The 18,010-nt window shown below is 48.8% G+C and overlaps 2 gene segments (V, D, J or C); both read left to right on the forward strand.

Moving 5' to 3' along the window:
- Window positions 1-251: 251 nt before the first annotated feature.
- LOC138398795 (immunoglobulin heavy variable 1-46-like) lies at window positions 252-3,665 on the forward strand. The segment is given in 5 exon segments: window positions 252-324; window positions 406-711; window positions 2,355-2,408; window positions 3,073-3,223; window positions 3,542-3,665. Coding segments are annotated over 5 exon segments (681 nt in total).
- Window positions 3,666-6,248: 2,583 nt separating this feature from the next.
- LOC138398806 (immunoglobulin heavy variable 3-66-like) lies at window positions 6,249-6,934 on the forward strand. The segment is given in 3 exon segments: window positions 6,249-6,294; window positions 6,398-6,822; window positions 6,923-6,934. Coding segments are annotated over 3 exon segments (483 nt in total).
- The last annotated feature ends 11,076 nt before the right edge of the window (window positions 6,935-18,010 follow it).

Consider the following 18,010-nt stretch of genomic DNA (forward strand, 5'->3'; position numbering starts at 1 on the left):
GCGGCTTGTCCCTCAGTGGGAGGACCTCTGTGCACATGGAGTCGAGGGGGTTGCAGGAACACCTGTCCTCGGTATCGCCCTGTTGCGTGGCCCCCGCATCATCTCTGTTCTCTTTCTCACACTGGGGCAGGTCTAGGGCTATGAATCGTCCTGCCTCATGAATATGCAAATGGCCTGAGGTCTGCTGAGGTACATACAGCTATGCCTGCGCCCTGAGAGCGTCACCCCACCACCACGTCCCTGCTCTGGAGAAGCCCCTGGCAGCTCAGCTCCTCACCATGGACTGGACCTGGAGGATCCTCTTCCTGGTGGCCGCAGCGACAGGTGAGGGCTCCCCAGTCCCAGGGTGAGGAGGGGCCGGGACCCAGCCAGGGGGACTCACCCAGTCCTGTCTCCTCTGCACAGGCGCCCGCTCCCAGGTCCAGCTGGTGCAGTCGGGGGCTGAGGTGAGGCCACCTGGGGCCTCCGTGAAGGTGTCCTGCAAGGCTTCCGGATACACCTTCACCAGCTACTACATGCACTGGGTGCGACAGACCCCTGGACAAGGGCTGGAGTGGATGGGACGTTTTGACCCTGAAGATGGTTCCACAAACTACGCGCAGAAGTTTCAGGGCCGAGTCAGCATGACCGGGACCACATCCACAAACACAGCCTTCATGGAGCTGAGCAGTCTGCGACCCGAGGACACGGCCGTGTATTACTGTGCGAGAGACACAGTGTGACAACCCACATCCTGAGGGGTCAGAAACCCTGAGGGAGACGCAGCTGTGCTGGGGATGAGAAAGTGATGAGGGACATTAGGTTGAAATGTTTCCCAATATGGGTTAGTTAGTTGAGGAAAAGGAATATGTGACACGTGTATGCATTCTAATTACATTGCAAAGATTTCATTCAGTTGTCACCGTATCAACAGAGCTTAGAGAACTACGGAAGACTCAAGCTAATAAAGCCAGTACAAGCATTTCCATTAAGTTATTAATGTGAACATGAGTTTTCACATCAGTTGGGTAAATAAATTGGAGTAAGAATTCTAAATCAAAAGGTACATGCCTTTTAACACATAAGAAATGGCCAAAATGTCTCCCAAAATGTCTTTCTTATTTCTTTTTAGTGAAATTTATTTTACGGTGGTTTTAAGTTCACAGTACCATCGAGAGAAGGTCCAGAGAGATCCCGTTTACTCGCGGTCTGCGCATACGCGAACTTCCTCGGTGTGGACACACTGTGACAGGTTCATGAACAGGTTGCAATGGACGAACCTACGTTGACACGTCGTCATTACCCAAAATCCACAGCTTGAATTTGGTTTCGCCGTTGGTGCCGTCCCTTCTGTGGGTTCTGGCCAATTGATACTGACATGCATCTATTACTCTGGTGCCATAACTTGCCGACTCATTTGTGGAATTCCAAGGAAGGCAAACGATGGTGCCTGGGAAAAGAGGCCACTCTAGGGAGGGTGGAAGCGGACAGTGGGTCAGGAGCCGAGCCTGCCCTCGGGAAGGCCCGCAGTGGGTCCCGCGAGCTGTGCTGGCCTTTGCCCTCCTCAGAGGTGAAGGCGCCTCTCGTGTCCTCTGCGGAGCAGGGAGAACCCCCGAGGCATCCCCGCCCGCCTGTGTTGCTGTCCCCTCAGGGGTGGCCCTCGTGACTGCCTGCCCCATCCTAGCGCCCGCTGAGGAGGGCAGGGCACGGACTCTCTCCCCGAACACAGTGGCATCAGGGCATTGGTGGCAGGAGGGTATTCCGATTAGGAATTACGAGACAGTGAGGGACAACAATTCAGTTGGCTGTTCTCAGGTGTCGAGAACATTCAGGTGTAGGTTTGAGACCTTCCTTTGCTTTTGGCCTTAAGTAGTTTAGGGAAGTTGGGTAGTGGATCACTTTCATCTATTAGAGTGTATTGGAACTTCAATAACTTTTGTGCAAACCTTTATATCACGTCTATGGAAATTTTAGCCTGCTCAATATAAAATAAGATATAAAGGTATTTTCTGGGTTTATCATCCAATATCATAGAATAGTCAACGGTACAAACCAGACAGATACGTTTGATTAAGATTACAGAAGTATCTGCTGTGCATGGGACGTTATAATCACTTTGGTAAAGTCTCTTTAACTTGAAAGTGTCTTATTTAAAAGTAGCAAAGAACGTTATTCGGCTGAGGCTCATGTATTACAAGGAATAGCTGAGAGTTTGGGAAAATCTGTGTCACTCTTGACACCCAATACCTTGGAGCCCCAGTGAGCAGGGTTTCCCTGACAGAGCAGCAAGGTGTCCCCGGGTACTGACGGGTGTCGGCCTTGTCACCGTTCACGCACCCTGAACACTTCCAGGTAGGGAGGGGATGGGGCACTTCTTCTCTTCAGAGCCTTCTCGCTGATGGGACACGAAGGGACCTACTGCTGTCAATGTTCTTGGTCACTGCTGTGCCATCTTTTGTTCTGCCGTCTCTTCTGCTCACGGCATCCACGGCTGCTTCCAGGACAGGCCCTGGAGAGGGGGGGCCGCCCTGCTCTGCGGTCTGCAGGCCACGGGCTCCGCATCCTGCATCATTTTTCTTTGACAGCATTTCAGCATGTCCTGTGGCTGTTTTAGAACAGGCAGAGAGGCGACTTCACATTCTATTTCTGTTGTCAATACAGGTCTGAAATTTCCCATTTAACGTCACTGGTGAAATGCAATAAAATCGGGAAAGTTGTTACATCAGAAACTTCGTAAACTCCTGAGTTGTATCAGGAGTTGATCCCTGCCCCGTCCCCCGATCTTCTGCAGGCTGCGTGGTGACCACTTCTGGTCTGGTCTTGTGTTCCTCTTCAGCCGCAGACCCTGCCTGAGCACACTCCGTTCCGAATCCCTGGGAATCGGCTCCACTATTCCAAGGAAATGCCCATAACTTGACTCACATCATATTCTTCCAGTGTTTTCTGCCACTTGTTTCCATGTGGGCAGATTCTCCGAGCCCTGTTCTGGGCAGAGCTGCACAGCTGAGGTCCTGCCCTTTTGGGGACACAACATCCAGCTTCTCCAAGTGACGTCCTCCCTGGTGCCCTCTGAGGGATGGAATCCCTTTGCAGGGCTGGGCCTGGCCACAGACCTCAGGGAAGGCCTGTGGCATGTCCAGGACACGCTGAGTGTGGAAGAAGAAAAAGGCCTGGGGAAACTCTGGAGACGTTGTGGGGAGGGACCCGGCTGTGTCCGGATCTACATAAGAGAAGGAGGGTTCAGGTATGGGCTGGAAGCAGACGCCATTCAGCCCAGCTGGCCTTCCCCACGCAACATCCTCTGCAGTCACCTCCTTTTGGATGGAGGGAAGGGCAGGTCAGGCTCTCACATAACAGCGGTAACGTAACAATCTCTCAGGGGAGACGGGAACCGCAGTACATGGGAGGTTCAGGGAGAGAAAGCAGGAAGGACCCAAACGAGCCAGATCTCAGTCCCTTCCCTGCGTGAGTACGAGGCTTCCCCGTGGGAAGATTTCTCCTCAGTCTCCAGGACAGAATAGATCTGCTAATGGGCTGTGTAAGGTCCCGACGCCCTCCTTAGACAGGGCAGGTGTCTGGGGAAGGTGGCGCTGTGGTCTGGAAGAAAACGAGATTGCTGTGTCCTCTCCTTGGCCTGCTGCCAGCTGCACAAGGCATCTCAGAGGTCAGACGTGCACCAGGTGTGATGGGCCACTGCTGCACATGGCTGGCGGGGACCGAGGCTCCGTGTCCTAAGGTGTCGCTTTCAAGGTGCAGCTGCAGGAGTCAGGCTCAGGGCTGGTGAAGCCATCTCAGACACTCTCCCTGACCTGGGACATCTCTGGACTGTTCATCACACGCTGTGGTTACTGCTAGAGCTGCTTCTGCCAGCCCTGGGGCAAGGCATGGGACTGCGTCAGGGACATATGCTACGTAGGGAGCACAAATTACAACGTGTCCCTCCAGAGCTGAGTTGCCACGTCCTGATCAATGTCCAAGAACCAGTTATCCCTGCAGCTGAGCTCTGTGCCCACGAAGGACAGGGCCGGATTCACTGTGGACACACAGTGAGGGGACATCAGTGTGAGCCCAGACACAGACCTCCCTGCAGGGGCGCTCGGGGCCGCCAGGGGGCGCCCGGGACACCCTGAGCACAGAGCTCAGGACCAGGTGCAGAGGGAAACTGAGGTTTCCTTTCAGACCCTGGGGTTTCCTGTCTCTGCCTGTCACTCTTCTTTCTCAGGAGTCCAGGTTTTCTCCTTGTAATGCCCAGGTCTCGTTCATCTGAAATGGGATGACTCAGGACCTGAATTCAATGCAAATTAAAGCCTTAATTTTTTTCACTTTTCTGCTCTCCATAAACTTTCAGTACAATATTTGGAGTATGCAATCAGCCACCCGCAATCCACACCCTTGTGCCATGAAAGGGTTTTGTGTTTCCTACGCTGTGTTGGTCATTCAGGAGCAAACACTTCTCTGCAGAGATGATTCTGTATGTGCTGGGGGTTTGTTTCGCCCTGGAAAATTTAAACTGCAATCCCTTTAGCAAGTGCAGCTTCCCGCGATCCAGTGCCTATGTCCAGTGTCGTCTTGTCCCAGCCCACATGCCGCCTGGTGGGCTGTGCCTAATAAGCTAATGCTCTGGTCCTGTTTCTCCCTGCAAGTCCTGGTCTCTCCGCAGATTGCAGGTTTGCTGTTGGTCATATAGCTTCTGCTCTTTGAAATATTAAATAAAATTTGCTACTCTAGAGGTTCCGCAGTCATGCTTTATAGATGACGATGATGTTGCTATTGTTGTGGCTGATGTAAGAAGAAGAGCTTTTTCTCAGCTGTCTACTTCTCCCAGGTGAGGATAAGCTTTATCCTTAATGTCAAGAAATTGGAAACGATCAAACTATTAACCAGTAGTTTAATTAAATAAGCATTTTTTGCAAATGATGCGTTAGGACACTACATCATTGACAGCAATGGCTGTGTCATGCTCACTGCAAGGTGGCCGCGTCCACAGTGTGTGCTGTGAGCAAAATAAGCAAAAAGCACCTGCTATGTGATTCCACTCATAAATTCTAGAGAGTGAAAACTGAAGTAACATAAACTATATTAGCACTTCCCTGGGTAAAGGGAGGGAGAGGGAAGGAGAAAGGAGGAGGAATTTTAGAAGGGCAAGTGTAAACTTTGAGGCCAGGTGCAGTGGCTCACACCTTTAATACTCGCACTCTGGGAGGCCAAGTGAGGAGGGTCACTCAAGGTCAGGAGTTCTAGACCAGCCTGAGCAAGAGCTAGACACTGTCTCTACTAAGAAAAAAAAAATAGAAAGAAATTAGCTGAACAACTAAAAATTATATATAAAAAAATGTTAGCTGGCATGGTGGCGCATGCCTGTAGTCCCAGCGACACGGGAGGCTGAGGCAGAAGGATTGCTTAAGCCCAGCAGTATGAGGTTGCTGTGAGCCAGGCTGGTGCCACGGCACTCTAGCCCGGGCAACAGAACAAGACTCTGTCTCCAAAAATAATAAATAACTAAGTGTAAATATTGAGGGAAACCGATTTCTTCAATATCACAGACAGGGTGATGATGGCGTCAATACTTTTAATTTGCACAGTTAAAATATGTTAATGAAACTGTACATCAACTATACATCACTAAATATGAACAGTTAAATAGATGATTTGTTAGGGAAGGAGTGATGGACAAATAGGTAAAAATGAGTGAAACATTAAGTACATGAAAATGCTTCTGCTTTGACCCTGTGTGTTCCCAATATTTGGCACATATTATTTAAGTAAAACCAGGAAGGCATAAATTTGCTTTATATTCTCATTACAGAGTCAAGGGGCCAGAAAGCACCCTAGCCTTGTCCAGCCCTGGTCTGCAGTGGGTTCCAGGGATGGGATTATAGGCCCAGACACTGGGCCTAAATCTTCCCCGGTATGTGCTCCTGGACATGCCAGACAAGCTCTATATGCATCTAGGGTTTCGTTTATGTCTGTAAAATACATGAAACACTGACACCTACAGCACATGGCTTAAGTGTGTTTGTAAATTAGATAAGTGAAGAGGAGTTAATTATTTATCACAGTATAGTCACGCAGTTTTTCTCTGGGCCTTGTCCTCCCTCAGCTGTCCCACCCCGGCACTTGCTATATAGCAGGGGACATGCAAATAGGGCCCTCCCTCTGCTGATGAAAACCAGCCCAGCCCTCACCCTGCAGCTCTGGGACAGGAGCCCCAGCCCCGCCATTCCCAGGTGTCCCCATTTGGTGATCAGGACTGAACACAGACACTCACCATGGAGTCTGGGCTCACCTGGGTTTTCCTTGTTGCTCTGTTACAAGGTAATTCAGGGAGAACTAGAGATATTGGGTGTGTCATGGATGTGAGTGAGAGAAACAGGGGTGTGTGTGGCAGTTTCTGACCAGGCTGTGTCTGTGTTTGCAGGTGTCCAGTGTGAGGTGCAGCTGGTGGAGTCTGGGGGAGGCTTGGTCCAGCCTGGGGGGTCCCTGAGACTCTCCTGTGCAGCCTCCGGATTCACCTTCAGCAGCTACTACATGAGCTGGGTCCGCCAGGCTCCAGGGAAGGGGCTGGAGTGGGTGGCAGACATTGATAGTGATGGTAGCACAAGCTACGCAGACGCCGTGAAGGGCCGGTTCACCATCTCCAGAGACAACAGCAAGAACACGCTGTCTCTGCAAATGAACAGTCTGAGAGCCGAGGACACAGCCCTGTACTACTGTACCAGTGACACAGTGAGGGGACATCAGTGTGAGCCCAGACACAAACCCCCTGTGGGGGCAGCGCGGGGCCGCCAGGGGGCGCCCAAGACACAAGGAGCAGAGTCAGCCCAGGGCAGGTGCAGGTGGAGGGTAAGGGCTGGTTTCCTCTCAGGGTCGTGGCTTCCTCTCCAGAAAACGGTTTCCTCTAGGGAACTTCTCTGAATTCAAGATTCTGTGCTTCCCTCTGCAGTCTCTGAGTTAGACATGTTTGTGGTAATGAGAGAAAATATTGTCATCTGCACAAAAGTCAGAAGTTGTGTTCCAGTCACTTTGTCCTGTCCCCAAATGTACATTAATTATCTACCCTTCTGAATACGTCTGAGGGACATCAGGGGCAGACGGAGTCAGCGACCTAAGCAAGAGCAGGGAGACCTTGTGGTGCTCAGTGTCCCAGCACGTGGCTCAAAACATGGATTATATCGGACACAATTCAAGGGCAGAGCGACCCCACCAACATTTAGTGCAGATGTTGATTCTGATGGTGTTAGACGCCTACACACAGAGCATGCGCACACAGACACATTAAGTGAACACGGGAAGGGTGAGTCTCTCCACTACTGAGGTGTCTGCGGAGCAGGGCAGGCCTCTCAAGACAGTCCCAAGTGACTTCGTAGGACAAGAGGGGAGACTGGCTCAGGTTTCACAACAGTTCCCTGGTGGAAAGGGAGGGGACTCTCACTCCCAGGAAGGGTCTGCTGGGCTTTGGGCCTCCGACAACCGTCTGGTGAGACAGCACCTGTGATTCCTTCCTAGGATGCCCATGAGTGGGACAAACAGGGAAGACAAAAGATGGGCCTTCAGGTGTCAGCGGACAGACACCAGCTAAGAGACTCTGACTTCTTATTCCACTCAATAACTAGGAAATATTTAAAAAATTTTTTTTGAGGCCGGGCGTGGTGGCTCTCGCCTGTAATCCTAGCACTCTGGGAGGCCGAGGCGGGTGGATCGCTCAAGGTCAGGAGTTCAAGACCAGCCTGAGCAAGAGCAAGACCCCGTCTCTACTAAAAATAGAAAGAAATTATACGGAAAACTAAAAATATATATAGAAAATTAGCCGGGCATAGTGGCGCATGCCTGTAGTCCCAGCTACTAGGGAGGCTGAGGCGGAAGGATCGCTTAAGCCGAGGAGTCTGAGGTTTCTGTGAGCTAAGCTGATGCCACGGCACTCACTCTAGCCTGGGCAACAAAGTGAGACTCTGCCTAAAAAAAAAAAAAAATTTTTTTTGAAAAGCAAGAAAAGGCCATTACGGGTGGAAAACAATGAGGTCAGCAGGAAAAAAGAAGACATTTCATTAGTACAAACCATGGTACTAATGAGGATTAGTAGGAGGAGGGGTTATACCGGGTCTTGGTCCAATGTCATGGGGGAAGCTTTTCACTGTCTAAGATCATCAGCTTATCCTGAAGGCCGAGGGTCAGCTGTGGGCTTCAAATTACCAGAAGATTCACAGGTTCTACAAGGATGCTCAGTTTGACATTCTCTACCACAGTAGCCTTCCAAATGTCTAGAATTCTGAACTGATGCTGTCGTTGTGAAACATGAACCCGAGGGTTTCCTCCCTGGAATTGCACTGTTGTGTTTCCCTTGAAGTCCTTAATAATATTTGTTCCAGTATGGCTCAAGACCAGTATTTTCCTGATATTTCTCCAACACACACTCTGTGCTGGTTGAACATGATGAGAGACTGCTAAAAAGATGTAGTAAAAGGACCCTGAATCTGTGGTGATAGGAGTGTCTATAATGCATGAATTGCTTTCAAAATTATTTACTCTCACATGCAATAGAGAAAATGCTAGCAATTTTCATAAAATCTAAATGTTTGTTCAGTTGCTACCAAGTGAATGAGTTACAACTGATGTGTCCTTGAGGGACTGGACCACAATGCTGTAAGCAAGTGCTCATGGTAGAATGCCAAAGGAAGTTCAAGAATTGCTTAAAATTGTGACATTCAAATTTCATAATGCTAATTGGATAAACATTTTCAACATTTACAAAATATTTCCAATAAGTGGACGGTGTGTTACGTGAGCAGTGGTGATGCCTCACAAGGTTAGACACCATCGTACACTAGGTTTAGGCTGCTTGTTCTTGGTAATGTCCTCATACAACACTTGTTTAACCCCGATGTTATCTTTTTGTATGATTCCTATTTACTTTAGTTGGATCTCTAGGATTTAGAAGTCTATCTAGAAGTTCCTTAGTCTTTTGTTCATTTTGATAGGTTTACCAGAACTTTTGAGAAAACCTTTTGTTTGCAAAATATCCCAAGTTCATGTACTATTTTAAAAACATATGCATTTAATCCTGGATTTTGGCTAATTGACAAGCACCAAGAAAAGTAATGACTTCTCCCACATGGGCTGATTTTACCTCCAGTTGAGCACAACATTCTAATGGGAAGTTTTCTTCAGTAATATGAATCACTGCTTAGTAACTTCCAGGTTTATTATTGAAGTGTGATTGATCAAAAAATACTATTGTCTGAAGTCTCTTAATGAGAATCTCATCCAAGGAATATACAGAAATTTTTCACTGATGCAGAAAAAATAGCTCTGTGCCCACACTTAGCTTTCAGCCACGTGTCCTAGCACACAATGAACCGCACGCCACTGTTCACCTCAGTGGGGGCTCCTGATTGGATATCAGGTGCTTTTGATTTTAATGCCTCTAGACCATCATATCTGGCTATTTTAGCAAAAAGTAATGGCAACATGAAATAACTAAATAATAAGGAAAATCATACCCTAATGAAACAAGAAGCCAGGATGTGAGTGGCTCCATTTTTGCCAATTTGAAAAGTTCATCCACACAAGGAGCTTCTTGTCTCAACATTTCACACTGATATGCAGAAAACATCTGCTTCATCCTCCAGTCCCCTATTGTGTGGACGTGGTGAGAGTGTTTTCAGGGTCCCACAGATAGGAAAAGGGTGGAAGAGGAGAAGACACCTTTCTGAAGTTTGCTCTGAAGGATCAGCAAGGTCACAACAGAGACTCTCTCCTGCCTCCGTGACTAGAACTCTGTCACACGCCCAAGTGCACACGAGTTCCTGATGGGCATAAATGCTGCAATGATGAGGCCGACCATTTTATCACATAAAATTACTGGAAACTGACATAAATATTTTCTTTTCCTTTTTCTGCAGGGAGTTAGCTAAGATCCCCGCAAAATTTCAGGTCCCTCAGACAGGGGTTGTCACAAAGGATGAAATAATCATAGGAAAGAGAAATAAAAATAATACACAGAGCCAAAGATGTAATTTATAAAGTAAAGATGTATGAAGATAGATAAGGCAGGGTGCCCGGAAAGTTACATCTGTTCCCACAGAAATGCAACTCAGACTGAATTTTTACAGAGATACTTATAGGGTAGATACAGGTTCTCCTTCCAGTGAACCCCATGCTGGGTGTCTCTTACTGAGAAATGCAGCCCTTGGCCCCAGGAAATGTTAGGCTGCCCCCAATAATAGAACTGGGTACACGGTAATCACACAGCTAGTGGTCCTGGGCGAGGCCTTGCGTTCGGAAAGACACACACGTGCACTGGATCCAGGAAAGGTGAGTTGCTGCACCTTCCAGACTCAGAGTTCTTAGGGAATTTGCCATCAAGTGATTCCGTGACTCAGTTCAGGAGCCATGTTGAGGTCACTGCTCGGCTCTTTTCCTCACAGACTTCAGGTTAGGCAGAGGGAGGACCTCAGTCTGCCTTCGGGGGAGAAAGCACATGAAGTTGGGTGATGCATGTCACCTAGCCCTGCCACTGAGGCCACTTAATTCATGGACCATTCGGGCGGCGCTGGAGTCGCTGGTCGCAGAGGGCGACTGATGTCCACTGGCTAATCCCAGGCACGTGAGTGTCAGTGTGATGGCACAGGGAGTGCACTCTGCAGAGGCCGGGACAAAATGCAGAGGGCTTCTCGCCAAGGCCCGGACAGCACACTCATGCATAACCCACATGCTAGTCACAGGTGCTGCCTGCAGGGAGAAAGAACCAAGGGGATGAATTTCATTACCTGGTAACACACACCCAAATGTCACATGGCCCTTTAAGACTGAACAAGAAATGTTCTAGAGGTGGCCCAGGTCCGAGCACAGGTGTCATCCGGACACTCTCAGTGGTGCCCACATGCAGGGCCCACCTCCCACGCAGGCTTCGCTCCAGTCCCTGCACCAGCCCTCACACAGGGGACTGGGGAACAGTCCTGTGTCAGATCCTCTACCGTACTGGCTGGGGGAGGTAAATTACGGTGTGGGTCACGTCTGCTATCTGCCATGAATTAATTTTTGTGAGTGGAGAGCAGAACAATTATATAAGAAAATGTTGGAAAACTCTTCTACATACAAGCTTGTGCCACAAGATTATTAAGACCACAATGGTAATCACAGCAACAAGAAAAGTTAACATATGGGTCTTGATTGATCTACACCAGGGTCCCTTTTAGGGATTCCTTGGTCACAACGAAAGCAGCATGTGCCGGGCCCTACAGAGTGCTGTGGCACCTGGGTCTGCTAAACAGTGGTAGGGGCGAGATTCATTCCTATCCACACACCATGGTGACAACTTGAGAAATCTTTCTTTTTATTGCCCCAATGTTAGGCTGTGATTGATTCGAAGTTCTGCTTCCCAGGAAGGATCACACCTATTGGGGGAACAGTGTGCTCCCCTGAATCTGAGACCTGGTCTGAGGCCATTCAATTGGGGTCCCCTTGACTGTGGACCAGCCAATAATGAAAGGCCTCCTCCCACTGATAGACACTAACTCTGCTTTGGAGGCTAAGCTCGTGTACCCATGGAGGCAGGGCCATCCCTCAGGCCTAGGCAGATTCTGTGGTTTCTCCACTGCATCCCACACTGAGGAGGTTGAGTGCATCAACCACATGCCTGCAGGTGGCCGAGGGACCTAGGACAATGGCTCTGCAGTGCTCAGGCCTGAGTCACTCCATCAGGGAACAACATGCAGCAACCCTCACTGCAAAGTGCTGCCACGTGTTAGATGGTTCCAGAGTGGAGGTAGTAGGGGACACTAGTGAATGACAAGTAGGACCACAGGACCACCTGCAGCAATGGACAGTGGAGTCTGGGCACTAACACTCATGTCCTGACTTCCACAAAGATCATGGCTGGCTACTGTCCCAAGCATGTGTCAGCCCCATAGACTTAACCGGGGCCAGTGTGGACCCACCTGGCAAGAGGGAAATGTCAGGACAAACTTCAGTGGATCCTTCTTGGCCCCACTCATGTGCCCTGGGCCCAGCACAGAGGAAGCACAGTTGCATTTGACAATTTGTGTGAACCTGAATCCCCTCAGCTGAGTGAGGCTCATGTCACAGTTAATGCACAACAGCGTCAAGGGCAGGGTGGATTCTGTGGCCCAAAGTTCGTTGCAACCTTGAAGTTGTAACACTAGAATGCAGCAAAATCCCATTATGTTCTCATTAGTGAAAGGGGATACTGGAGACCCCATTATGCATGTCCACACTCGTGCTGGGGTTGGTTCATACGAGCAGTGGATCTAGTGTCGGGGAGCTCAGGTACAGATACTGCAGGTAGCTCTCACTATACATGTGCTTCCTCTTGCACACATTGCAAAACTGCACCATCCTTCTCTTTGTAGTTTCATCTGTGAAATATCATGACCTATGAACTCCTCCAGGATGCTCACCTCTTCCCTGGGCACTGCCTTCTCCGCAGGTGTCCCCACTCAGGGCTTGCTATATAGCAGGGGACATGCAAATAGGGCCCTCCCTCTGCTGATGAAAACCAGCCCAGCCCTCACCCTGCAGCTCTGGGACAGGAGCCCCAGCCCCGGCATTCCCAGGTGTCCCCATTCAGTGATCAGCACTGAACACAGACACTCACCATGGAGTCTGGGCTGACCTGGGTTTTCCTTGTGGCTCTGTTACAAGGTAATTCATGGAGAACTGGAGATATTGGGTGAGGGAGGGGTTGTGAGTGAGAGAAACAGGGGTGTGTGTGGCAGTTTCTGACCAGGCTGTGTCTGTGTTTGCAGGTGTCCAGTGTGAGGTGCAGCTGGTGGAGTCTGGGGGAGGCTTGGTCCAGCCTGGGGGGTCCCTGAGACTCTCCTGTGCAGCCTCCGGATTCACCTTCAGCAGCTACTACATGCACTGGGTCCGCCAGGCTCCAGGGAAGGGGCTGGAGTGGGTTGCTCTAGTTAGAATCAAAGCTAATAGTTACACGACAGAATACGCTGCGTCTGTGAAAGGCAGATTCACCATCTCACGGGATGATTCCAAAAGCACTGTCTCTCTGCAAATGAACAATCTGAGAGCCGAGGACACAGCCCTGTACTACTGTGCCAGTGACACAGTGAGGGGACATCAGTGTGAGCCCAGACACAAACCTCCTGCGGGGGTAGCGCGGGGCGACCAGGGGGCGCCCAAGACACAAGGAGCAGAGTCAGCCCAGGACAGGTGCAGGTGGAGGGTAAGGGCTGGTTTCCTCTCAGGGTCGTGGCTTCCTCTCAGGGTCGTGGTTTCCTCTGGGGAACTTCTCTGAATTCACGATTCTGTGTTACCCTCTGCAGTCTCTGAGTTAGATATGTTTGTGGTAAGGAGAGAAAATATTGTCACCTGCTCAAAAGGCAGACAGTGCCTTCCAGGCACTTTCTCCTCTCCCCAAATGGACATTAATTATCAACACTTCTCCACAAGCCCGAAAATCAACAAAACATTTTTTTCTTGGACAACACAATGCAGCACAGCACACAGAAATAAACGTTCCTTCTAGCCAGCAAGCAGGACAAAGTGCCTAGTGGACGTCAGGGGCAGACGGAGTCAGCGTCCTAAGCAAGAGCAGGAAGTCCCTGTGGAGCTCCGTGTCCCAGCACCAGGCTCACAACATCGATTATATCTCACAGAATTCAAGGGCAAAGGGACCCACCAATATTTAGTGTCGATGTTGACTCTGATGGTGTTAGACACCTGCACACACAGGCAGGCACAGATGCACACACACACACACACACACACACACTGAGTGAACACGGGAAGGGTGAGTCTCTCCACTACTGAGGTGTCTGCGGAGCAGGGCAGGCCTCTCAAGACAGTCCCAAGTGGCTTTTTAGGGCAGGAAGGGAGACTGGCTCAGGTTTTCACAACAGTTCCCTTGGGGGGGCAGGGAGGGTCTGGTGAGGTCTGGGCCTGTAACAGCCATCTGGTGAGAAAGCACCTGTGATTCCTTCCTAGGATTCCCATGAGTGGGGCAAACAGGGAAGACGAAGGATGGGCCTTCAGATGTCAGCGGACAGACACCAGTTAGGAGACACTGACTTCTTATTCCACTCAACAACTATTAAATATTTTAAAAAAATTTGTTTTGAAAAGCAGGCAAAGGCCATTATGTTTGGAAAACAATGAAGTCTGCTGAAAAATAGATGACATTTCTTTAGTATGAACACATCATAGTACTAATGAGGATGAGCAGGAGGAGGAGTTACACAGGGTCTTGGTCCAATGTCATGGGGGGAAGCTTTTCACTGTCCAAGCTCATCAGCTTATCCTGAAGGCTCTGGGTCAACTGTGGGCTTCAAAATACCAGAAGCTTTGCAGGTTCTACTAGGATGCTCAGTTTGACATTCTCTACCACAGCAGACTTCCAAGTGTCTAGAATTCTGAACTGATGCTGTCGTTGTGAAACATGAACCCGAGGGTTTCCTCCCTGGAATTGCACTGCTGTGTTTCCCTTAAAATCCTTAATAATATTTGTTCCAGTATGGCTCAAGACCAGTATTTTCCTGATGTTTCTCCAACACACACTCTGTGCTGGTTGAACATGATGAGAGACTGCTAAAAAGACATAGTAAAAAGAGCCTGAATCTGTGGTGATAGGAGTATCTATAATGCATGAATTGTTTTTAAAATTATTTACTCTTACATGCAATAGGGAAAATGCTAGTAGTGGGGTAAAATCTAAATGTTTGTTCAGTTGCTACCAAGTGATAGGGTAACAACTGATGTGTCCCTGAGGGACTGGACCACAATGCTGTAAGCAAATGCTCATGGTACACTGGTGAAGGAGTTGAAGATCTGCTTAAAACTGTGACATTCAAATTTCATAATGCTAATTAGATCAACATTTTCCACATTTTGAAAATATTTCCCATGAGTGGACGGTGTGTTACCTGAGCAGTGGTGATGCCTCACAAGCTTGGACAGCATCACAAACTAGGTTTAGGCTGCTTGTTCTTGGCAATGACCTCCTAGAACACTTGTTTAACCCCCATGCTATTTTTTTTTTTTTCTTCTTGATTCCTGTTTACTTTAGCTGGATCTCTAGGATTTAGAAGTCTATCTACAAGTTCCTTAGCTTTTTGTTCATTTTGATAGGTTTTCCAGAACCTTTGAGAAACCGTTTTGTTTGCAAAATATCCCAAGTTCATGTACTACTCTAAAAACATATGCATTTAATTCCGGATTTTGGCTAATTGGCAAGCACTAAGTAGGGCAATGACTTCTGCCACACGGGCTGATTTTACCTCCAGTTGGGCACAACATTTCCAAAGGAAAGTTTTCTTCCGTAACATGAATCACTGCTTAATAACTTCCAGTTTGATTACTGAAGTGTGATTGATCAACAAATAATATTGTCTCAAGTGTCTCAGTGAGAATCTCATTCAAGGAATATACAGAACTTTTCGCTGATGCAGACAAAATAGCTCTGTGCGCACACTTAGCTTTCAGCCACGTGTCCTAGCACACAATGAACCACACGCCACTGTTCACCTCAGTGGGGGCTCCTGACTAGGAAATCAGGTACTTTTGATTTTAATGCCTCTAGACCATCATATCTGTCTATTTTACCAAAAAGTAATGGCAACATGAAATAACTAAATGAGGTAAAGCATAACCTAATGTAACAAGAAGCCAGATGTGAGTGGCTCCATCTTTGCCAATTTCAAAAGTTCATCCACAGAAGGAGCTTCTTGTCTCAACGTTTCACACTGATATGCAGAAAACGTCCCCTTTATCCCCCAGTCCCCTCTTATGTGGACGTGGTGGGAGTGTTTTCAGGGTCACACAGATAGGACAAGGGTGGAAGAGGAGAGGACACCTTTCTGAAATTTCCCCTGAAGGATCAGCAAGGTCACAACAGAGAGTCTCTCCTGCCTCCATGACTAGAACTCTGTCACACGCCCACATACACTTGAGTTCCTGATGGGCATAAATGCTACAATGATGAGGCTGATCATTTTATCACATAAAATTACTGGAAACTGACATAAATATTTTCTTTTCTTTTTTTCTGTTTCTTCTTTTTCTTTGTTCTTTTGGAAAGACGGTCATGTTATCTATCTACGCTACAGAACAGTGTCATCGTCAGAGCTCACAGAAACCTCAAAGTAATGGGCACAAGTGATCCCACAGCCTCAGCCACCCAAGTATCTGGGACTACAGGTGCACCCACAGTGGCCGGGTGAGATACATATATGTATAAAACATTGTCTCACTGGGATGCCAGCCAGGCTGTCCTCAAACTCTCGGCCTCAAATGACCCTCCTACTGTGACCTCCCAAAATGATGGGTTTACAGACATGGGTCACAGCACATGATGAGCATATTCAATAACAAACTTTCCTTCGCATAAACTTAATTACTTTTTGATCATTACCTGAACTTTCACTGAAACATTCCTACTGTGATTGAGTTTCATTTTCATTTCCAGTGTTCAAAACTGGGCCTCCATCAGAGTCTAGAGCATAAAAACATCTTCCCCCAGACACTCATTTGTGATCTGGACCCTTCTCTCACTCAGCTGTCCCAGTCAGAGCTTGCTATATAGCAGGGGACATGCAAATAGGGCACTCCCTCTCCTGATGAAAACCAGCCCAGCCCTCACCCTGCAGCTCTGGGACAGGAGCCCCAGCCCCGGCATTCCCAGGTGTCCCCATTCGGTGATCAGGACTGAACACAGACACTCACCATGGAGTCTGGGCTCACCTGGGTTTTCCTTGTTGCTCTGTTACAAGGTAATTCAGGGAGAACTAGAGATATTGGGTGTGGGAGTGGATGTGAGTGAGAGAAACAGGGGTGTGTGTGGCAGTTTCTGACCAGGCTGTGTCTGTGTTTGCAGGTGTCCAGTGTGAGGTGCAGCTGGTGGAGTCTGGGGGAGGCTTGGTCCAGCCTGGGGGGTCCCTGAGACTCTCCTGTGCAGCCTCCGGATTCACCTTCAGTAGCTACGGGATGAACTGGGTCCGCCAGGCTCCAGGGAAGGGGCTGGAGTGGGTGGCAAATATATGGAATGATGGAAGTAAGCAATACTATGCAGATGCCGTGAAGGGCCGATTCACCGTCTCCAGAGACAACAGCAAGAACACGCTGTCTCTGCAAATGAACAGTCTGAGAGCCGAGGACACGGCCCTGTACTACTGTGCCAGTGACACAGTGAGGTGACTTCAGTGTGAGCCCAGACACAAACCTCCTGCGGGTGTTCGCATGAGCCACCAGGGGGCGCGCGGGACACAACGAGCAGAGTCAAGACAGGGGACAATGATTGTTTCCTGTCAGAGTTTGGGGCCTCTTCTTTAGAAATTTCAACCAGGGACCTATATTCTTTCCTGGCTCTGCTCTCGTCACTGTAGTGTCTGAATTAGAAACGTCTTGTTGTACTAAATGAACACACTCTCACCTGGACACAAGGCAGAACGTCACTCACGTGGGCAGAAATGACCCTGGTGTTACCACAGGGGTCAGAGTCCTGAGGAAGGAAGCCCAGGGGAACCTGCTGAGCATTTTCCAACCAGACTCAGCGCACAGACCTCAGTGGGACTCCCTGAGTGGGACAGTCTTTGGGATTCAGGTTGGGACATGTAGGGACCTGGGACAGGGTCAGTGTCTCATAAAACCTAACACTGTCAAGTTGTTCTCTCCTCATTTAAAACTGTACATTTCAGATGCAGAAATGATTTAGTTCAATTTTTTTTTTTTGGAAGTCTGTTTGTTTCTCCCTTGGTTCTGTTTTCACATCTTCCTCTGTTCCTTTGTCCCACACAAAATGGAGGGTGTGGTCTCTGTGTCTAAATCCTGGGGCTCAAACCCTTTACCTGGAGCTCAGGTGTGGCTCTGGCTGTGGCTCCTGAGGCACCTGGGAGAGATTGATGGGATGGGACTGTGTCACCCACCATTGCTGGGACCCTCCTGCTGTCACCTGGGCATGGACTCACATTGGAAATGCAAGCAGCCATTAGTAGCTGCGAGAACAAGATTGATTGGTCAAAGTGGGATGTGTCCACTGAGACTCTCACAGAGTCACCTTCAACAC

The sequence above is a fragment of the Eulemur rufifrons genome, chromosome 2, assembly GCF_041146395.1.
Source record: "Eulemur rufifrons isolate Redbay chromosome 2, OSU_ERuf_1, whole genome shotgun sequence".
Lineage (NCBI taxonomy): Eukaryota > Metazoa > Chordata > Mammalia > Primates > Lemuridae > Eulemur > Eulemur rufifrons.